The 12,676-nt window shown below is 54.4% G+C and overlaps 5 protein-coding genes and 1 non-coding gene across 6 annotated transcripts in view; 2 read left to right on the top strand and 4 right to left on the bottom strand.

The window, feature by feature from the left end:
* Positions 1-3,422: 3,422 nt before the first annotated feature.
* Positions 3,423-4,582, bottom strand: H257_00596 (hypothetical protein; the record flags this gene model as incomplete). Its single annotated transcript, XM_009823337.1, has 3 exons — positions 3,423-4,099; positions 4,238-4,305; positions 4,494-4,582. The coding sequence occupies 3 exons, from the start codon at positions 4,580-4,582 to the stop codon at positions 3,423-3,425; spliced, it is 834 nt and encodes a 277-aa protein (XP_009821639.1).
* A 1,990-nt stretch (positions 4,583-6,572) lies between these two features.
* Positions 6,573-7,058, bottom strand: H257_00595 (hypothetical protein; the record flags this gene model as incomplete). Its single annotated transcript, XM_009823336.1, has 1 exon — positions 6,573-7,058. One exon carries the CDS (start codon positions 7,056-7,058, stop codon positions 6,573-6,575), a length of 486 nt encoding a protein of 161 aa, XP_009821638.1.
* Positions 7,059-7,100: 42 nt separating this feature from the next.
* On the top strand, positions 7,101-8,040 carry H257_00594 (hypothetical protein; the record flags this gene model as incomplete). Its single annotated transcript, XM_009823335.1, has 4 exons — positions 7,101-7,178; positions 7,232-7,315; positions 7,372-7,631; positions 7,938-8,040. 4 exons carry the CDS (start codon positions 7,101-7,103, stop codon positions 8,038-8,040), a joined length of 525 nt encoding a protein of 174 aa, XP_009821637.1.
* A 524-nt stretch (positions 8,041-8,564) lies between these two features.
* H257_00593 lies at positions 8,565-8,635 on the bottom strand. Its single transcript has one exon. It is a non-coding gene; the product is annotated as a tRNA-Gly (tRNA).
* Positions 8,636-9,192: 557 nt separating this feature from the next.
* Positions 9,193-9,959, bottom strand: H257_00592 (hypothetical protein; the record flags this gene model as incomplete). The annotated part of the gene is made up of 2 exons (XM_009823334.1): positions 9,193-9,693; positions 9,840-9,959. The coding sequence occupies 2 exons, from the start codon at positions 9,957-9,959 to the stop codon at positions 9,193-9,195; spliced, it is 621 nt and encodes a 206-aa protein (XP_009821636.1).
* Positions 9,960-10,545: 586 nt separating this feature from the next.
* Positions 10,546-12,676, top strand: part of H257_00591 (hypothetical protein) — a gene marked incomplete at both ends in the record, with an annotated part of 6,589 nt that continues 4,458 nt past the window's right edge. The window contains 6 exons of the mRNA XM_009823333.1: positions 10,546-10,728; positions 10,796-10,818; positions 10,904-11,034; positions 11,100-11,256; positions 11,325-11,584; positions 11,650-12,589. Coding sequence (XP_009821635.1) covers positions 10,546-10,728; positions 10,796-10,818; positions 10,904-11,034; positions 11,100-11,256; positions 11,325-11,584; positions 11,650-12,589 — 1,694 coding nt within the window. The remainder of the gene's footprint in view (positions 10,729-10,795; positions 10,819-10,903; positions 11,035-11,099; positions 11,257-11,324; positions 11,585-11,649; positions 12,590-12,676) is intronic.

Raw genomic sequence — 12,676 nt, 5'->3', positions numbered from 1 at the left:
GCTTGGCTCGCAAGTCTCGACTCCGGTGTCGTCCCCTGTTATCGCAGCAGAGTCGCGCTCTGCTGTCGCTGTCCCTAGCCCGCCATCGTCACGGACGATCGCCGCCGATACGCTAGTTTGTAAAGCGTGCAACCTGGACGAGTTGCCTCGGACATCCTCCGAGATCCTAGCACTGCCGGAGATGAGTTTTAACGCGTTTGTCGCGTCCCTCCGTGCCCAAGAGATCCGGGGTATCGCTATGATATCCATCGACGAAGAATTGGATCTCCTCTCGACGTCCACGGCGGACGATTCGGTTCTACCACCGCCAGCGAAATCCCAGACGTGGGATTCCCTTCGTACGAACCCATACTTCGACCTCCTCCGCTAGTTTGCGGACGTCTTCCCCGACGAAGTTCCTAGTCGCCTCCCTGTCGACAAAGGCGTACAGCACGAGATTGATCTCCTGCCGGGCACGAAGTACTGTGTCACGCGGCAGTGGCCGCTTCCCCGCGAGAAAGTGGAAGCTATCGACGCGTTCTTCGCGGCGCGCAAAGCCGCCGGACATGTCCGCGAAAGTATTTCGCCACACAGTAGTCCTACGTTCTGTGTCAAGAAACCCAACGGTAAGTGGCGTATTGTTCACGCCTTCAACAAGCTGAACACCGCCACCATCCCGGCTCAAACACCCATCCCCCGAAAAAGTTGTCATCATTGTCGGCATAGGCCGTTCCAGCATCTTTTCCACCATCGACTTGCGCGATGGCTTCTATCAAATACTGATGCGTTTGGACGATGTGCCCAAGACAGCGGTATCAACCCCCAGTGGCATGCTCTGGGAGTGGCTGGTGATGCCACAGGGGCTTTCCAACGCCCCCGCCACGTTCAACCGCATGGTGACCGCGAAGTTCCGCGCCCTGCGCGACTTCGCCCCCTCATATTTCGATGATATCTACATCCACAGTCGCGCGTCGGCAACCTCTTCGGCCGCCGACGTACACCGCGGTCACCTCCTCGCAGTTTTCGAAGTCCTCCGTGCTAACGGCCTTTATGCCAACCTCGCCAAATGTCTCTTTGGCGTCGACGAAATCCCTGTTCTCGGTGACTTGGTGGGTGTACGCGGCTGTCAAGATTCAGGCCATTGTGGACTGGCCCACCCCATCCTCCGTCAACGACCTCCGGCGGTGGTTAGGACTCGCCACCTACCTCCACAAATACTCGGCGAACTTCGCCGACCTCGCTCAACCGTTGTATCGTCTTTTGGTCAAAGACGCTCCTTGGGTGTGGCAGGACTCCAGCCAATCCTCCTTCGACGCCCTCAAGACCAGCCTACAACGTGCGCCCATTCTGGCGCTCCCTGACTTCGGGCGTCCATTTTCGGTTGTGTGCGACACATCCAAATTCGCAATTGGATGTAGTCTGATGCAGGTCGATGCGGACGGGCGCGCTCGTCCCGTGTCATATCAAAGCCGCGATAATGCCCAGCGTCGATGAGTACTCGGCTGATGACATTGCCGCGTTCCGAGGTAGTGGCATAGATGGCGCCATGAACATGTTGCTAAGCATGCCCAACAGCCCTGGAAACATCATGCCGGCGGCGGGTACATGGACGCGTGAATCTGCCAATGCCATGATGCGGCATTACATGAAACAGGCAAACGTGGATGCGTCGACGCTGTCGGTGGTGCATGTGGCCGGCACCAAAGGAAAAGGCTCCACGTGTGCTTTCACTGAGAGCATTCTGCGCGCCCATGGAGCCAAGACTGGATTGTTCACGTCCCCGCATCTGATCTTTCCGAACGAACGATTTCGCATCAATGGCATCCCCGTGTCCGATCGCCTCTTCGTCGACACGTTCTGGGCCATATGGGACGCATTGGTCGCTTCAGAGGAGGTACCCAAAGCGAGCGACAGTATTGTCAGAATGGACGACAAGCCGAACTTGTAGTGAATAGACTTGCACTTTGTAATTTAGTAGTTGGAACTGGGCTTCACTAGTACGACATCTCACGAGCAAAGTGCATTGGTTACGGTAGTACAGTAGGGTACAGTACGTAGCAGTATTACTGTACTGTTCAGTCCTATTAACATGTAAACTATGTATAGTAAGTAATTAGTTACTTTATTAATACGTTCCACAACAGGATTATAGGATTACTATTGTAGGGGACAATGGGGATGATACACGACCGATACAAACTGTAATATATATAAATACGACATGTGAAACGACTGGTAAACACAGAATCATGTGAGCTTGATTTAGCATCTCTTGCATTTGCAATTGGCCTTCATTAGAAAACGTTATGGAGAAAAAACACACGCGCACTCCTGCAGAATATTCGTGTGGTCAAATGCCACCAGTACTTCATGCAATACAAGGAAAGAAACGCAGCGGAACACGACATAAAGTCAGGACCAGCATCCGGGAATGTCTTGGGTTCGGCCAGGTAACCATAGGACGTGTCATTGCCGAGTTGCGTTTTTGCTTGGGAAAGAATCTGAAATGTGACACCGAAGTTGAGATTGGAGATGGCAGACGAAGGCAGCAAGCGCAAGGCGAGGGAAATCGCTGAGGATGCTGACGACAGAGTGGAAGAGGCCGAATCGCCGGCACCACAAGAAGAGGTAGTGGACCTCACACCCGTGTCGGTCGATGACGGCGCCGACTGAAGATGAGGCCGAAGTGGCGCATCGCAAGGCCGATGGGGAGGCCAAGGTAGTCGTGAAGCGCGAATGGCTTGGGCAGCTGGAGCAGCAAGCGGCTGCGGAGTTGGTGAAGAGCGCCATGCATTCAGTGGGCGAGAAAGGTGTGCAGAAGCTGCTGGAGCAGCACTTGGTACGGGAGGAGGCAGCCAAGAAGGCGAGAGCCGCCGAAGCGGCGAAAGCGAAGGCCAATGCACACCGAAGCCAAAGCGCACCTAAGCGACCAAGGTGATCGCAGCGGTCACAGCCAAAGGGCTGACGAAGCAGCCACAAAGACAGCCAATGGCGATGTGACTGGGACACCAGCGGGTGATGGGGGACATCCCGACGCTGCAGGCGCCGGGGGAAAGCAAGGGAAGGCGAGTGTCAAGGGAGCCGCCGTGATGACGGAGTCCAAAGTGAAGGCCGAAGTTGGTGGGCCGGAGCGGGCCGGCCTCGCTCGAGACGAAGTGTCCGAGCGAGAGTTGGGGTTTTACTGGGATCGATCCCGAATCTTCACGCCTGCCGGGTGGCGTGGGCTTGGGGTACGCGCGACATCACGCGCCGTTTGACAGTGGTGGGCGAGTTCGACGAAACGCGTGATGACTGGGGATACCAGACGGCCAATGCTGCCGTCGTGGAGCGGTACCTGCGCTTGTTTGCTAGCGGCCAATCGTTTGAGCTGCGGGTGTTGTGGATGCTTCTGGCCTTGGAAGGCATGTAGCTTGCGAGGGTGCGGTTTCACCGGTTCGATGAGTTCAAGGGCGCAATGCGCGAGTTGTATGAACGGGAGCGCCTGGAGCGCTGGACTGTGGACGTGGGGCGGATCGAGCTTTGCAATGATGAGACATTGCTTGAGTATTTTGTAGCGTTTGTGTGGACGCTTGATGGACAAGGCAGCGGGTGGCATAGGAGCTACCGCTGACAGCGGGGCGGTTGGCCACCTCGCTGTCTAATTTTGCCGGGGTGCGGCAACAGAAGCATGGGCGTTTGGACGCTCGTTCTGTTCGCGCGGATCGCCGCCATCGTGTATATGCGGCGCGAACCCGAGGTAAGGTTTGCTTGATGTAATCTTTTGGATGCCAAGTTGTAGTTGGCCCGACTCGCACAGCCAATCGCTGACCCATCGCTGTCCATCGCGATCTCACGATCGCGGTCGTGTGGGCGTTCGAGATCCCGTTGGTGATCGGCGGTGTCTGGGCGGTCACCTCCTCGGTGTCAAGAGGCGTTGTCAACCACGGCGCAAGAGCGGCGCGGTTTGTGGGAAACGGGGTCGGTGAGCACCGCCAGGCGCGACAAGCTGTCAGCGTCAAAGGGGTACGCCGCGCGGATCCGATCGTGGTCAGTTCGAGATCATTAGAAAGTTGTCCTTCCCGGGCTTGTACTGGACCGAGAAGGTGAATTTGAAGAAGAACGAAATCCCGCGCGCCATGCGCTGCGAAATGTGCGGTGTGTTGGTCGCCGTGCGTAAGGACGCATGATGGGTGTAAACCACGGTTCACCGCCGAGGTAGATTCGGAACTTGGTTAGAGTGTACTTCATGGAGAGAAGTTCCAAGTCGTGAACTGGATACGCCCGCTCAGCCGGGTGAAGTTGGCGGCTTTGCTAGGAGACCGGGCGAGGGCGACCGGAGGCGTCGAACTGCATCAGGCAGCAGTCAATGGCAAACTGCGAGGCGTCACAGACGACGGAGAAAGGTTTGTCGAAGTCTGGGAGCGCCACGATCGGGGCGCGTTGAAGGTTGGTTTTGAGGCCTTCGAAGGCCGACGGACAAGCGGAATCCCAAACCCAAGGAGCATCCTTGAGGAGACGTTGGAGGACATTCCAACCGCGCGGGTGCGGAATGCATGGGCGGGTACCGCTGACTTGTGGAGAACTTGGTCGCCAGCGGCGAAAGACGCGAGGTTTGAACGGCCATGCTTCTTGGCTTGAGTTGATTAGCTCTGTAGAGCGGTAGCGATGCTGTCTTGGATATGTTGCATGACAGAGACTTGGCGGGTGAGGAAGCTCTGGATGGTTTGGAAAGTGCGGCTGGGGGCGTTGGGGAGTACGCCCACAGAAGAGAGCCGCGAAGTAATTCCACCCCCACTTGAGACCGAACCATCGAGCATCGGAGGGAGGCGAGGGTGTTGAAGATGGACCGCAAAATGGGGCGAAAAACCAGTGGTCCGTTGTCACGGAGGACTTCACCTGGCTAAGGTGGCCGCGGTGAACGTCGCAATCGGACTGCGCCGTCGAAGTGCAGCTGTGAACGTACAGCACATGTTTTCAAAGTACGACAGTGCGAAGTCGCGAAACGCGCGGAACTTCGCGGTGGCCATGTAGTTGAACGTCGCCGGGGAGTTGGAGAGTCCCTGTGGCATGACCAGCCACTCCCATAACATGCCGCTCGGCGTGGAACTGCCGTTTTAGGGACGTCGCACAGACGTATCAGGATTTGGTAAAACCCATCGCGTAGGTCGATGGTGGAGAAACTGGTAGATCGACCCATGCCGTCGATAATAACGTCTTTGCGAGGAATCGGCGTATGTGCCGGAATCGTGACCGCGTTCAATTTGTTGAAGGCGTGTACTATATGCCATTCCCCCCCGGGCTTCTTCACACAGAAGGTCGGGCTGCTTTGAGGGGAAATGCTCTCGCGGACGTGACCCGTCACCTTGTAGGCCGCGAAGAAGGCGTCGATGGCGTCGACTTGGTCGCGAGGCAGCGGCCATTGCCGAGTGACGCAATACTTATCGCCGGGCACGAGGTCAATCTCGTGTTGAACGCCCTTGTCGACGGGGAGGCGGCAGGGCATTCGTCGGGGAAGACGTCCTCAAATTCCTTGAGGAGGTCGTAATAGCGGTTGGACCGCAGGGAGTCCCACGTCTGGGACTTCAAAGGTGCGGCGAGGACCGAGTCATCCGCGGTCGAGGTCGAAAAGAGATCCATCTCTTCTTCGATAGTGATCATCGCCATCGCGGCGATATCGTGGGCGCGGAGAGCAAGTGGAAGCTCATCTCCGGCAGTGCCAGGATCTCGGAGGACCGTCCGAGGGAGTTCGTTCAAGTTACACATTTCTTCGATAAACATGGTTGCCAAGGTCGAGGTAGCAATTGGGGGCGATGACGGAGCCTGACCGATGACAACATAGGGCGACTCTGTTGGGGGAACGAAATGGGGTTGTGCAGCACCGTGGCCGGGCCGTTGGGGCCGTGGGTGCTGGGCCCACCGAGCGCGCTGCGGGGCTAGGAGGGGCGAGATCATTACTCATCGCCACGAACGGAAGACCAAGTGGGTTTGTCGTGGACGGGGGAAGTCGATCGGCAGCCCGCCGATGAATCCAGGGTTAGCTCGCGTTGAGCCAAGTACCCTTGTGCACAGATTTTGCCTTCCAATTAATCCAAGGCTGGTGGGACTCCAGCCAGGACATTCCGATGATGAGATCCCATCTCTCATCGAGGTCGATAACATAGAACGGTTCGACCGAGTCGAAACCGTCGAAGGTGATAGGAAGTCGACGATGATGCGTGGTTTAGACGCAGTGTGGCCGACGGCCATCTTAACGCAAACCCTGTCGGAAGAATCCGAAGAGGGTAAGCAGTTGAGGCGAGTGATAGTGGAGCGGCTGGCGTAGTTGTTTGACGCCCCACAATCGATTAAAGCAGAGAGCCTGGCCGGAAAGCCAGGTGCGACAAGTTCCAAGCAAATCATTTTGTTAGGTTGGAGCCCAACACGACACAGAAGAAGGTCCGTGTCCGAGGCTAGGTCCTGAGAGTGTGTCAACACGCCACACACCTCCAAAGGACATAGTGTCTCCCCAGTAGGTCGCCTCGCCCTACTGGGGGCGACCTTTCCCCGCCGCACACGAGCCCGGAGCGGAGCGGAAACACGAGCGTGAGGTGCCGTGACGTTCGCGATTGAAGCGGTTAGGTGGACCGCTCGGAGGACGACGCGAGTGTGTATCTGGCGCGGCACGGGAGGAACCGTGTGAGATAGGCGCGGTTGACGCCAACACGGCTTGGTACCGGACATGCGCGAGAAAAGTATCCAGGGCGACCGCAATTGAAACACGTGCGGTCGTCCAATGCCTGGGTAAACATGGAGACATTCATATCCGAGGAGTCCGCGCGTGCGTGCGCGAAAGATGAGGAAACCGACTCGGAAAGCGCGATGCGGACGGCTTCTTCGAAGGTGTCCGGGTAGGCGCGAAACAGTTGGGTGCGCGCCGGGCCTTGGTCGAGACCGTCCATGTAAACAGCCACACGCAGGAACTCCGGGAGTGATTCTTCATCGTTAATATTCGCTGCCAAGAAGCGAAGGTCATGGATGAACTCTTGGAGGGGACGTTTCCATTGCTTGCATGCCAGATACTTCGAGCGATAGCGAACATCGCTGTTGGGCGGCAGGAACATTGCCTTTAGTTCGGTCTCAAAGGCCGCGAAGGACGGGAAGCAATGCGGTCCGTCAAGCGATTGGAGAACGCCCAATCTTCCTCGCGACCCTTCAAGTGCGACCTCGCGAAAGCCACACGGGTGGCGTCGTCGGGGTTACGTTGGGCGTCAGCAACAGTACTGACTTGTATAAGCCAGCGGAGGAGTTTTTCGGACTCCGCTTCGCCGAATTTGTCAACATCCAGCTTGATCAACTTCAGACGAGAAGCCGATATGAGGTATTCGACTCTAAAGCGCGCGTGAGGCGCGTAATCTCATCTTGAGCGATTCTCAGGGAATCTTGGAGGGTGCGGCCATGTGTCATCATGGTGGAAGCCTGCTCTTCTTAAGGTCGCCATTTTCTCGCGAGCGACGCGGAGAGAGTATTCAAGGATTCAGCGACTTGTTCTTCCAATGCCTTCTGGGTGGCAGTAGCTTCGGCGACCGAGAGTTCGATCGTGCTACCGATGCCTTCCACAAGGCGAGCTTGGTTGTCGGGAGTCATCCCCCCGAGGAGAAGCGCAGTATCGTTGTCGCCAAAACCGCGACGCAAAAGTGCGAGGACCGCCTGGTGCGCTGCGGTGTTGATGGAGGACATAGTCTTGGTCGACTGGACGAACGTGGAGTACTACCAAGTGTGAGCGTGCGCAGAGAAAGGTGCAGAAGATGTTAGAATCAAAAATTATAGCAGTTAAGACTACTACGCTATCACTAAGCTACACCCAACCAACCATTGATGTATCGTTGGGAGAACACCTTGGTCGCGCAAGAGGGCATATTGGTCAACGAAAGGACACGTTTGACTGAAGAGGTACGACTAGTCATCCGGTTGAGAACCGGATGATGGGCACGGTTTCATAGATGGCGCCTTGAACCCACGGTGGAAGAAGTGTTCCAGAACACGTCCATGTCCTGCCACAAGACGTTCCCCTGCCGGCGGCAGCAGCGTCAGCACTGCCAGTGAACACGGATATGAAGTGGCAGCAAGTTTGCGCGACTGTTTGGATGCGTTTGAAGGCATCGCAAGGACAGCCCTCCTTCTCCCCCCCGCGGTTCATTCCGTCCATGAAGCACGCGCTGGAGTGGGTACGCAAAAGGACAAAGGCGGCCGAACGAGTACTCGTCACAGGATCGCTCTACACTGTCGGGGATGCCTTGCAAACTCTCGGATGGCACGAGCAAATTTCACCTTCGACCTGAGCTTTTTCTACTGCAAGTCACGTCCACGTGAAGGGGGAAGCGTAGCACAATGTAGAAAGTGGACGCCGGCGTAATATGATCATTATTTATAGACTGGCCATCATGTGGATGGAGCAACGACGTAGAGTTCCAGAGTCGAAGAGTGATATTGTCAAGTCGATTCGAAATTGGAGTGGGGTGCTGAATGGAATGAGCAGCACCAAATCGACACACAATATCGAACCCGTGTTTTTGCCGTGAAAAGGCAAGGTCCTAACCACTAGACTAAAAGGACTATTTTATTTATTTTGTGATTAATGGGATTTGAACCCATAATATTTGCTTGGAAGGCAAAGGATTTACCATTAATCTATAATCACTAATAATAAAATAAATTTTATATGACTTTGAGGGTTGGTAGATGCTCTCATAGATTGTTCCATCGCGCTTGACATTGTACGAGGCGAGGTCGGCTATCTTGGCGTCATTATATATGTGAGGATGCTTGTAGTTATTACTTCCATGAATTGCAATCGACATTTCCATAACGTTTTGCAAAGTTATATATGTTTTTGAGAGGGTAGCAACATGCATTTCATAGAACGCGGCTTGCACAGCATCGATAAGCTCCTCATTGAACGAGTTGACTTATGATGCTGCAGACTTTGAATAGATTAAATAATCCTAAGTCTAGAACGTTAAAATACGGACTATGCGAAGTCTGGTTGGCAATTTCGATTCCACTAATTCCACGGTCATCGAGCTTTCTTGTGGTCACGCACTTGTGGGGGCTCGCATTGGCTTGCTGGATGATAACTTTGCCACTACTAGTAGTGCTACTAAGAAATTTCGACTTAATAGCAGGAATAACCTTAGTAACTACAGTATCGTAGTACGCCTCAGCATTCACAGACAAGGGAACAGTTACCAAGGTTCCCTAGTCGCGATTGACGCTTCTTCGCTTCGCCGCCACGACCTCCACGAACGGCCACACGCCAATCTTGCCATCAAAAACGCGCCTCGTGTGAGGGTCAAAACGTGGGCGGGCAACTGCCGCCAAAAACATGACCTTGGTGATGAAGTGCTTCGACTTGACAGTTCGCGCCGCCACTTCTTCATCATCGTACACGTAATACCTTCGATTCACCTTTGTCAAATAGAACCATTTCTCATCAACATGGACATAATTGTCCATGCTGATAAAAGAAAAGGTTCCATTTGGCAAGGGTCGAACGAACCCCATTGCAAAACGTAGGCGGGCTTCAATGTTCGTCGGGGTCAGAAATGGCTTGACGTAACTTGAGCGAGCCTTCAAACGCGGATTATCCTTCATGTGTCGCACGATTGTTGTCTTGGCGATGCCCGACTTTTTGGCCAAAGAGCGCAAGGTTTGGCGGTCGTGGTGCGGCACTTGTCGAATGATTTCTTCGATCTCTTCCTTTGAGCGCTTTTTTTACTGCCAGAATTCCCTAAAATAGTACAACGCATAAAATTGATATCTATGAAAACGAAAATATATACAAATTTCTAGTGGTTTAACCACGTAATTTTGATGCTACGTCCGCCATGACATCTCCCGTCCACGATACAACACGCGCGAAACAGTGCGTGCATGACAGTTGAACTGCTTTGCAGCGTCCACGAAGTCCCGACGACGCAGTGTGCCACTTGCGGGTCTTTCGAGAAGGGTATCGTAGATGGCATGACGCTCCATGCTGGTGAGGTGAGCTACCGTTCCCAATCGGCGTGCCGGGGCATTCAAGGGTCTGGAGGGGGGCGCGGTTATGGTGGAGGCATACCACAAGGTTAGCGAAGGATTGGTACGTTGTTTGAAGTCGGAATATTGAATAATGAATGCACTGCGTACAAAAAAAGTTCAAAACAATTTCCCGCTTACTTTGGGGTCGCGTAACTTTTCGAGCAAAACGGTCTAGAACACGCTGAAACTATTCAATCAGCCGAGGTCTTGCGCTGTTCGATGCACCAATCAGGGGTAAAATTGGAGTAAAATTAGAAAAATCCCGCCAATAAGAAGTTGGAGGTGACAACTGTTGCGGAACAGACTGCTAGACGAAAAGGACTATTTTATTTATTTTGTGATTAACCCGGACGTGTGGGGAGAGTCCAATAATTTAATAATTATTCTTAAGTATACTTGGTAGAGCAAATAATAAAATGAAAAATGCCAAAAGTTATCGCCGTTGACGCCAAGATATGTGATGTGATGTCTTGTATATTCTACAGGTCCTTGTGAGCAGCCGCCGTCCCGACTCCCACGCCGCCTGACTTCATGAGCCGCCGTCGCGACTACCCCGCCATCCCGACTCCCACGCCGCCACCGACTCCGTGTGCATTCGCGACCCATTGTTTGAAGTCTGCCGGAGGCTATGCCCAAATCTTTGCTGCGACCCCGTTACCACCGGCGCCGTCCCGACCTCTGCCTCGCCGACTCCGTGTGCATTCGCGACCCATTGTTTGAAATCGGCCGGAGGCTATGCCCAAATCTTTGACCTTGCAGCCGTTGTAATCACGCAATCAAGTTGAAGAAGCGATGGGACAACAAGTTCGTCATCATTGGTGGTTTTTACTCTGTACGGCACCCTATTGGTCGGGAACTTTTAATGGTGGCCATTTTGCAATTTGCGAAGTCATGGAAGCGTGTTCAGCGGCGCCGACGACGGCCCAACCCTCCGACAGTGCAACATGTGTTCGTCCAAGTTCCATCATATGTGCATCGTGGAAGAAGCCGCGAGGAACGGGTGGCCCGAAGCGGAAGAAGGTCAAGAACTGTGTGCTGTGCATGCGGTGCCATGATCAGCGCAAGACGTGCCGCCACCTGTGAAGAAGCGAAGACGTCCGAAGGGAGCGAAGAACAAGGCGAAGGTGCAAGATGTGCAAGGCGAGTCTACACCGAAGAAGCGAGGGCGGCCACCGAAGTCATCGTCAGTGCCAACATGCCGTCAACGCCGTCAGAGGTGGACGTCACGCCGATCCCAGTCGGGTATCCGAGTTTACACCCGACCACAAGTCCATTCGATCCGAGACAATGTTTCGTAACGTGTCGTTCAGGCCGCTACGAGAGACGCAAATCCACAAGAACGACAAGAAGCTGCTTGCCTTCTACGCGGCTTACCAAAACTTCATGCTAAGTGGTGTGGTCACCGAAGTGCGCTACGTTGTTGGCAGCGAGAAAGATCCCGACATCGACACGCCGGGCAAGAACACGAAAGCCGAGGCCAAGGCGATGGTGGCATTGTACAAGATCACTTGGAATCACACACGGTTTCAGCGCGACGAGCCGTGGATTACTGCGCGCCTGTTTTACAAAGGTGTGTTGCGTGTTCATGTATCTTTCTTATGCATTCTAGGTGTGGAACACTTTGCGACTTTGAAGGCGAGCCAACGTATGAACGCGGGACGAAGTTACCTGCAAATCTCCTCAAGTCCGAGGACGAGTCGCACGACCTTACCGAGCGGGACAATAAGTTCATTGCGAACAGTTCATTCGACGAAGAGACCAAGAGCGACGAAGAAACCAACGACGGCAGTTTGGCGCCGCAAGACGACGACGGCAGCGAGGACGAGTGGTCCGAGTACGTGGACCGTGGTTGGAAGAAGCACGGGCACTACGACGCGACAGAAGACTTTGAAGGACTCGAAGACGTGGAATGGACGTGCGGAGGACATTACGCCGGGCCCACAGACCTCTACGAACACGAAGACAACAAGGACGACACGCCCGTGGACGAGTTGCGTATCTCGGAAGAGTTCAAGCATCTATTCAAGGACCCCGTCAAAGATTTCCTGGGGTTCATGCCGCTGGAATTTTGGAAGATCGTGACGTTGCGAACGAACGCCAAGGCCGTGGCGCTGCAAGCAGCGCATCCAAAGGGCTACGTAGGTGGGCGCGAGTTCAAGAAAAGCATCGAGCTGGTGGAAGTCATGAAGTTTGTGGGCCTGCTTATCATGATGAGTGTCGTGCAAGGTGGTGAGTACAGTCTGTATTGGTCAAAGCCGAGTATGTCGTTCCTCATGCCGCCGACGGAGAACTTCGGCCGCGTCATGCCGATCGACCGATTCAAGCAATTGCGGGCGTGCATCACATTCAACGACGTGGTCGAGCCCGCAGACCCACTTTGGCGCATTAGGCCGCTCATCAACCTGTTGAAGGCATCGTTCAAGAACTTCGTCGTGGCCGGCCGCGAGATCAGCGTGGACGAAGCATGCATTCCGTGTCGTTCAAGTTATGCGCGTGCGCTTATCGTCTACAATCCCAAGAAACCTTTGGGCAAGTACCACTTCCGCATTTACACGGCGGCGTGTGCAACTACGTGGTATGTCTTTGCATTCAAGATCCACTCCAAGGCTGCCCGCAACTTCGAAGAGCCAGACGACGACGAAGACGGCGGCGGCGATGACAG

The sequence above is a fragment of the Aphanomyces astaci genome (assembly GCF_000520075.1).
Source record: "Aphanomyces astaci strain APO3 unplaced genomic scaffold supercont1.1, whole genome shotgun sequence".
Classification (NCBI taxonomy): domain Eukaryota; phylum Oomycota; class Saprolegniomycetes; order Saprolegniales; family Verrucalvaceae; genus Aphanomyces; species Aphanomyces astaci.
This window is presented reverse-complemented; position numbering and strand designations above follow the sequence as displayed.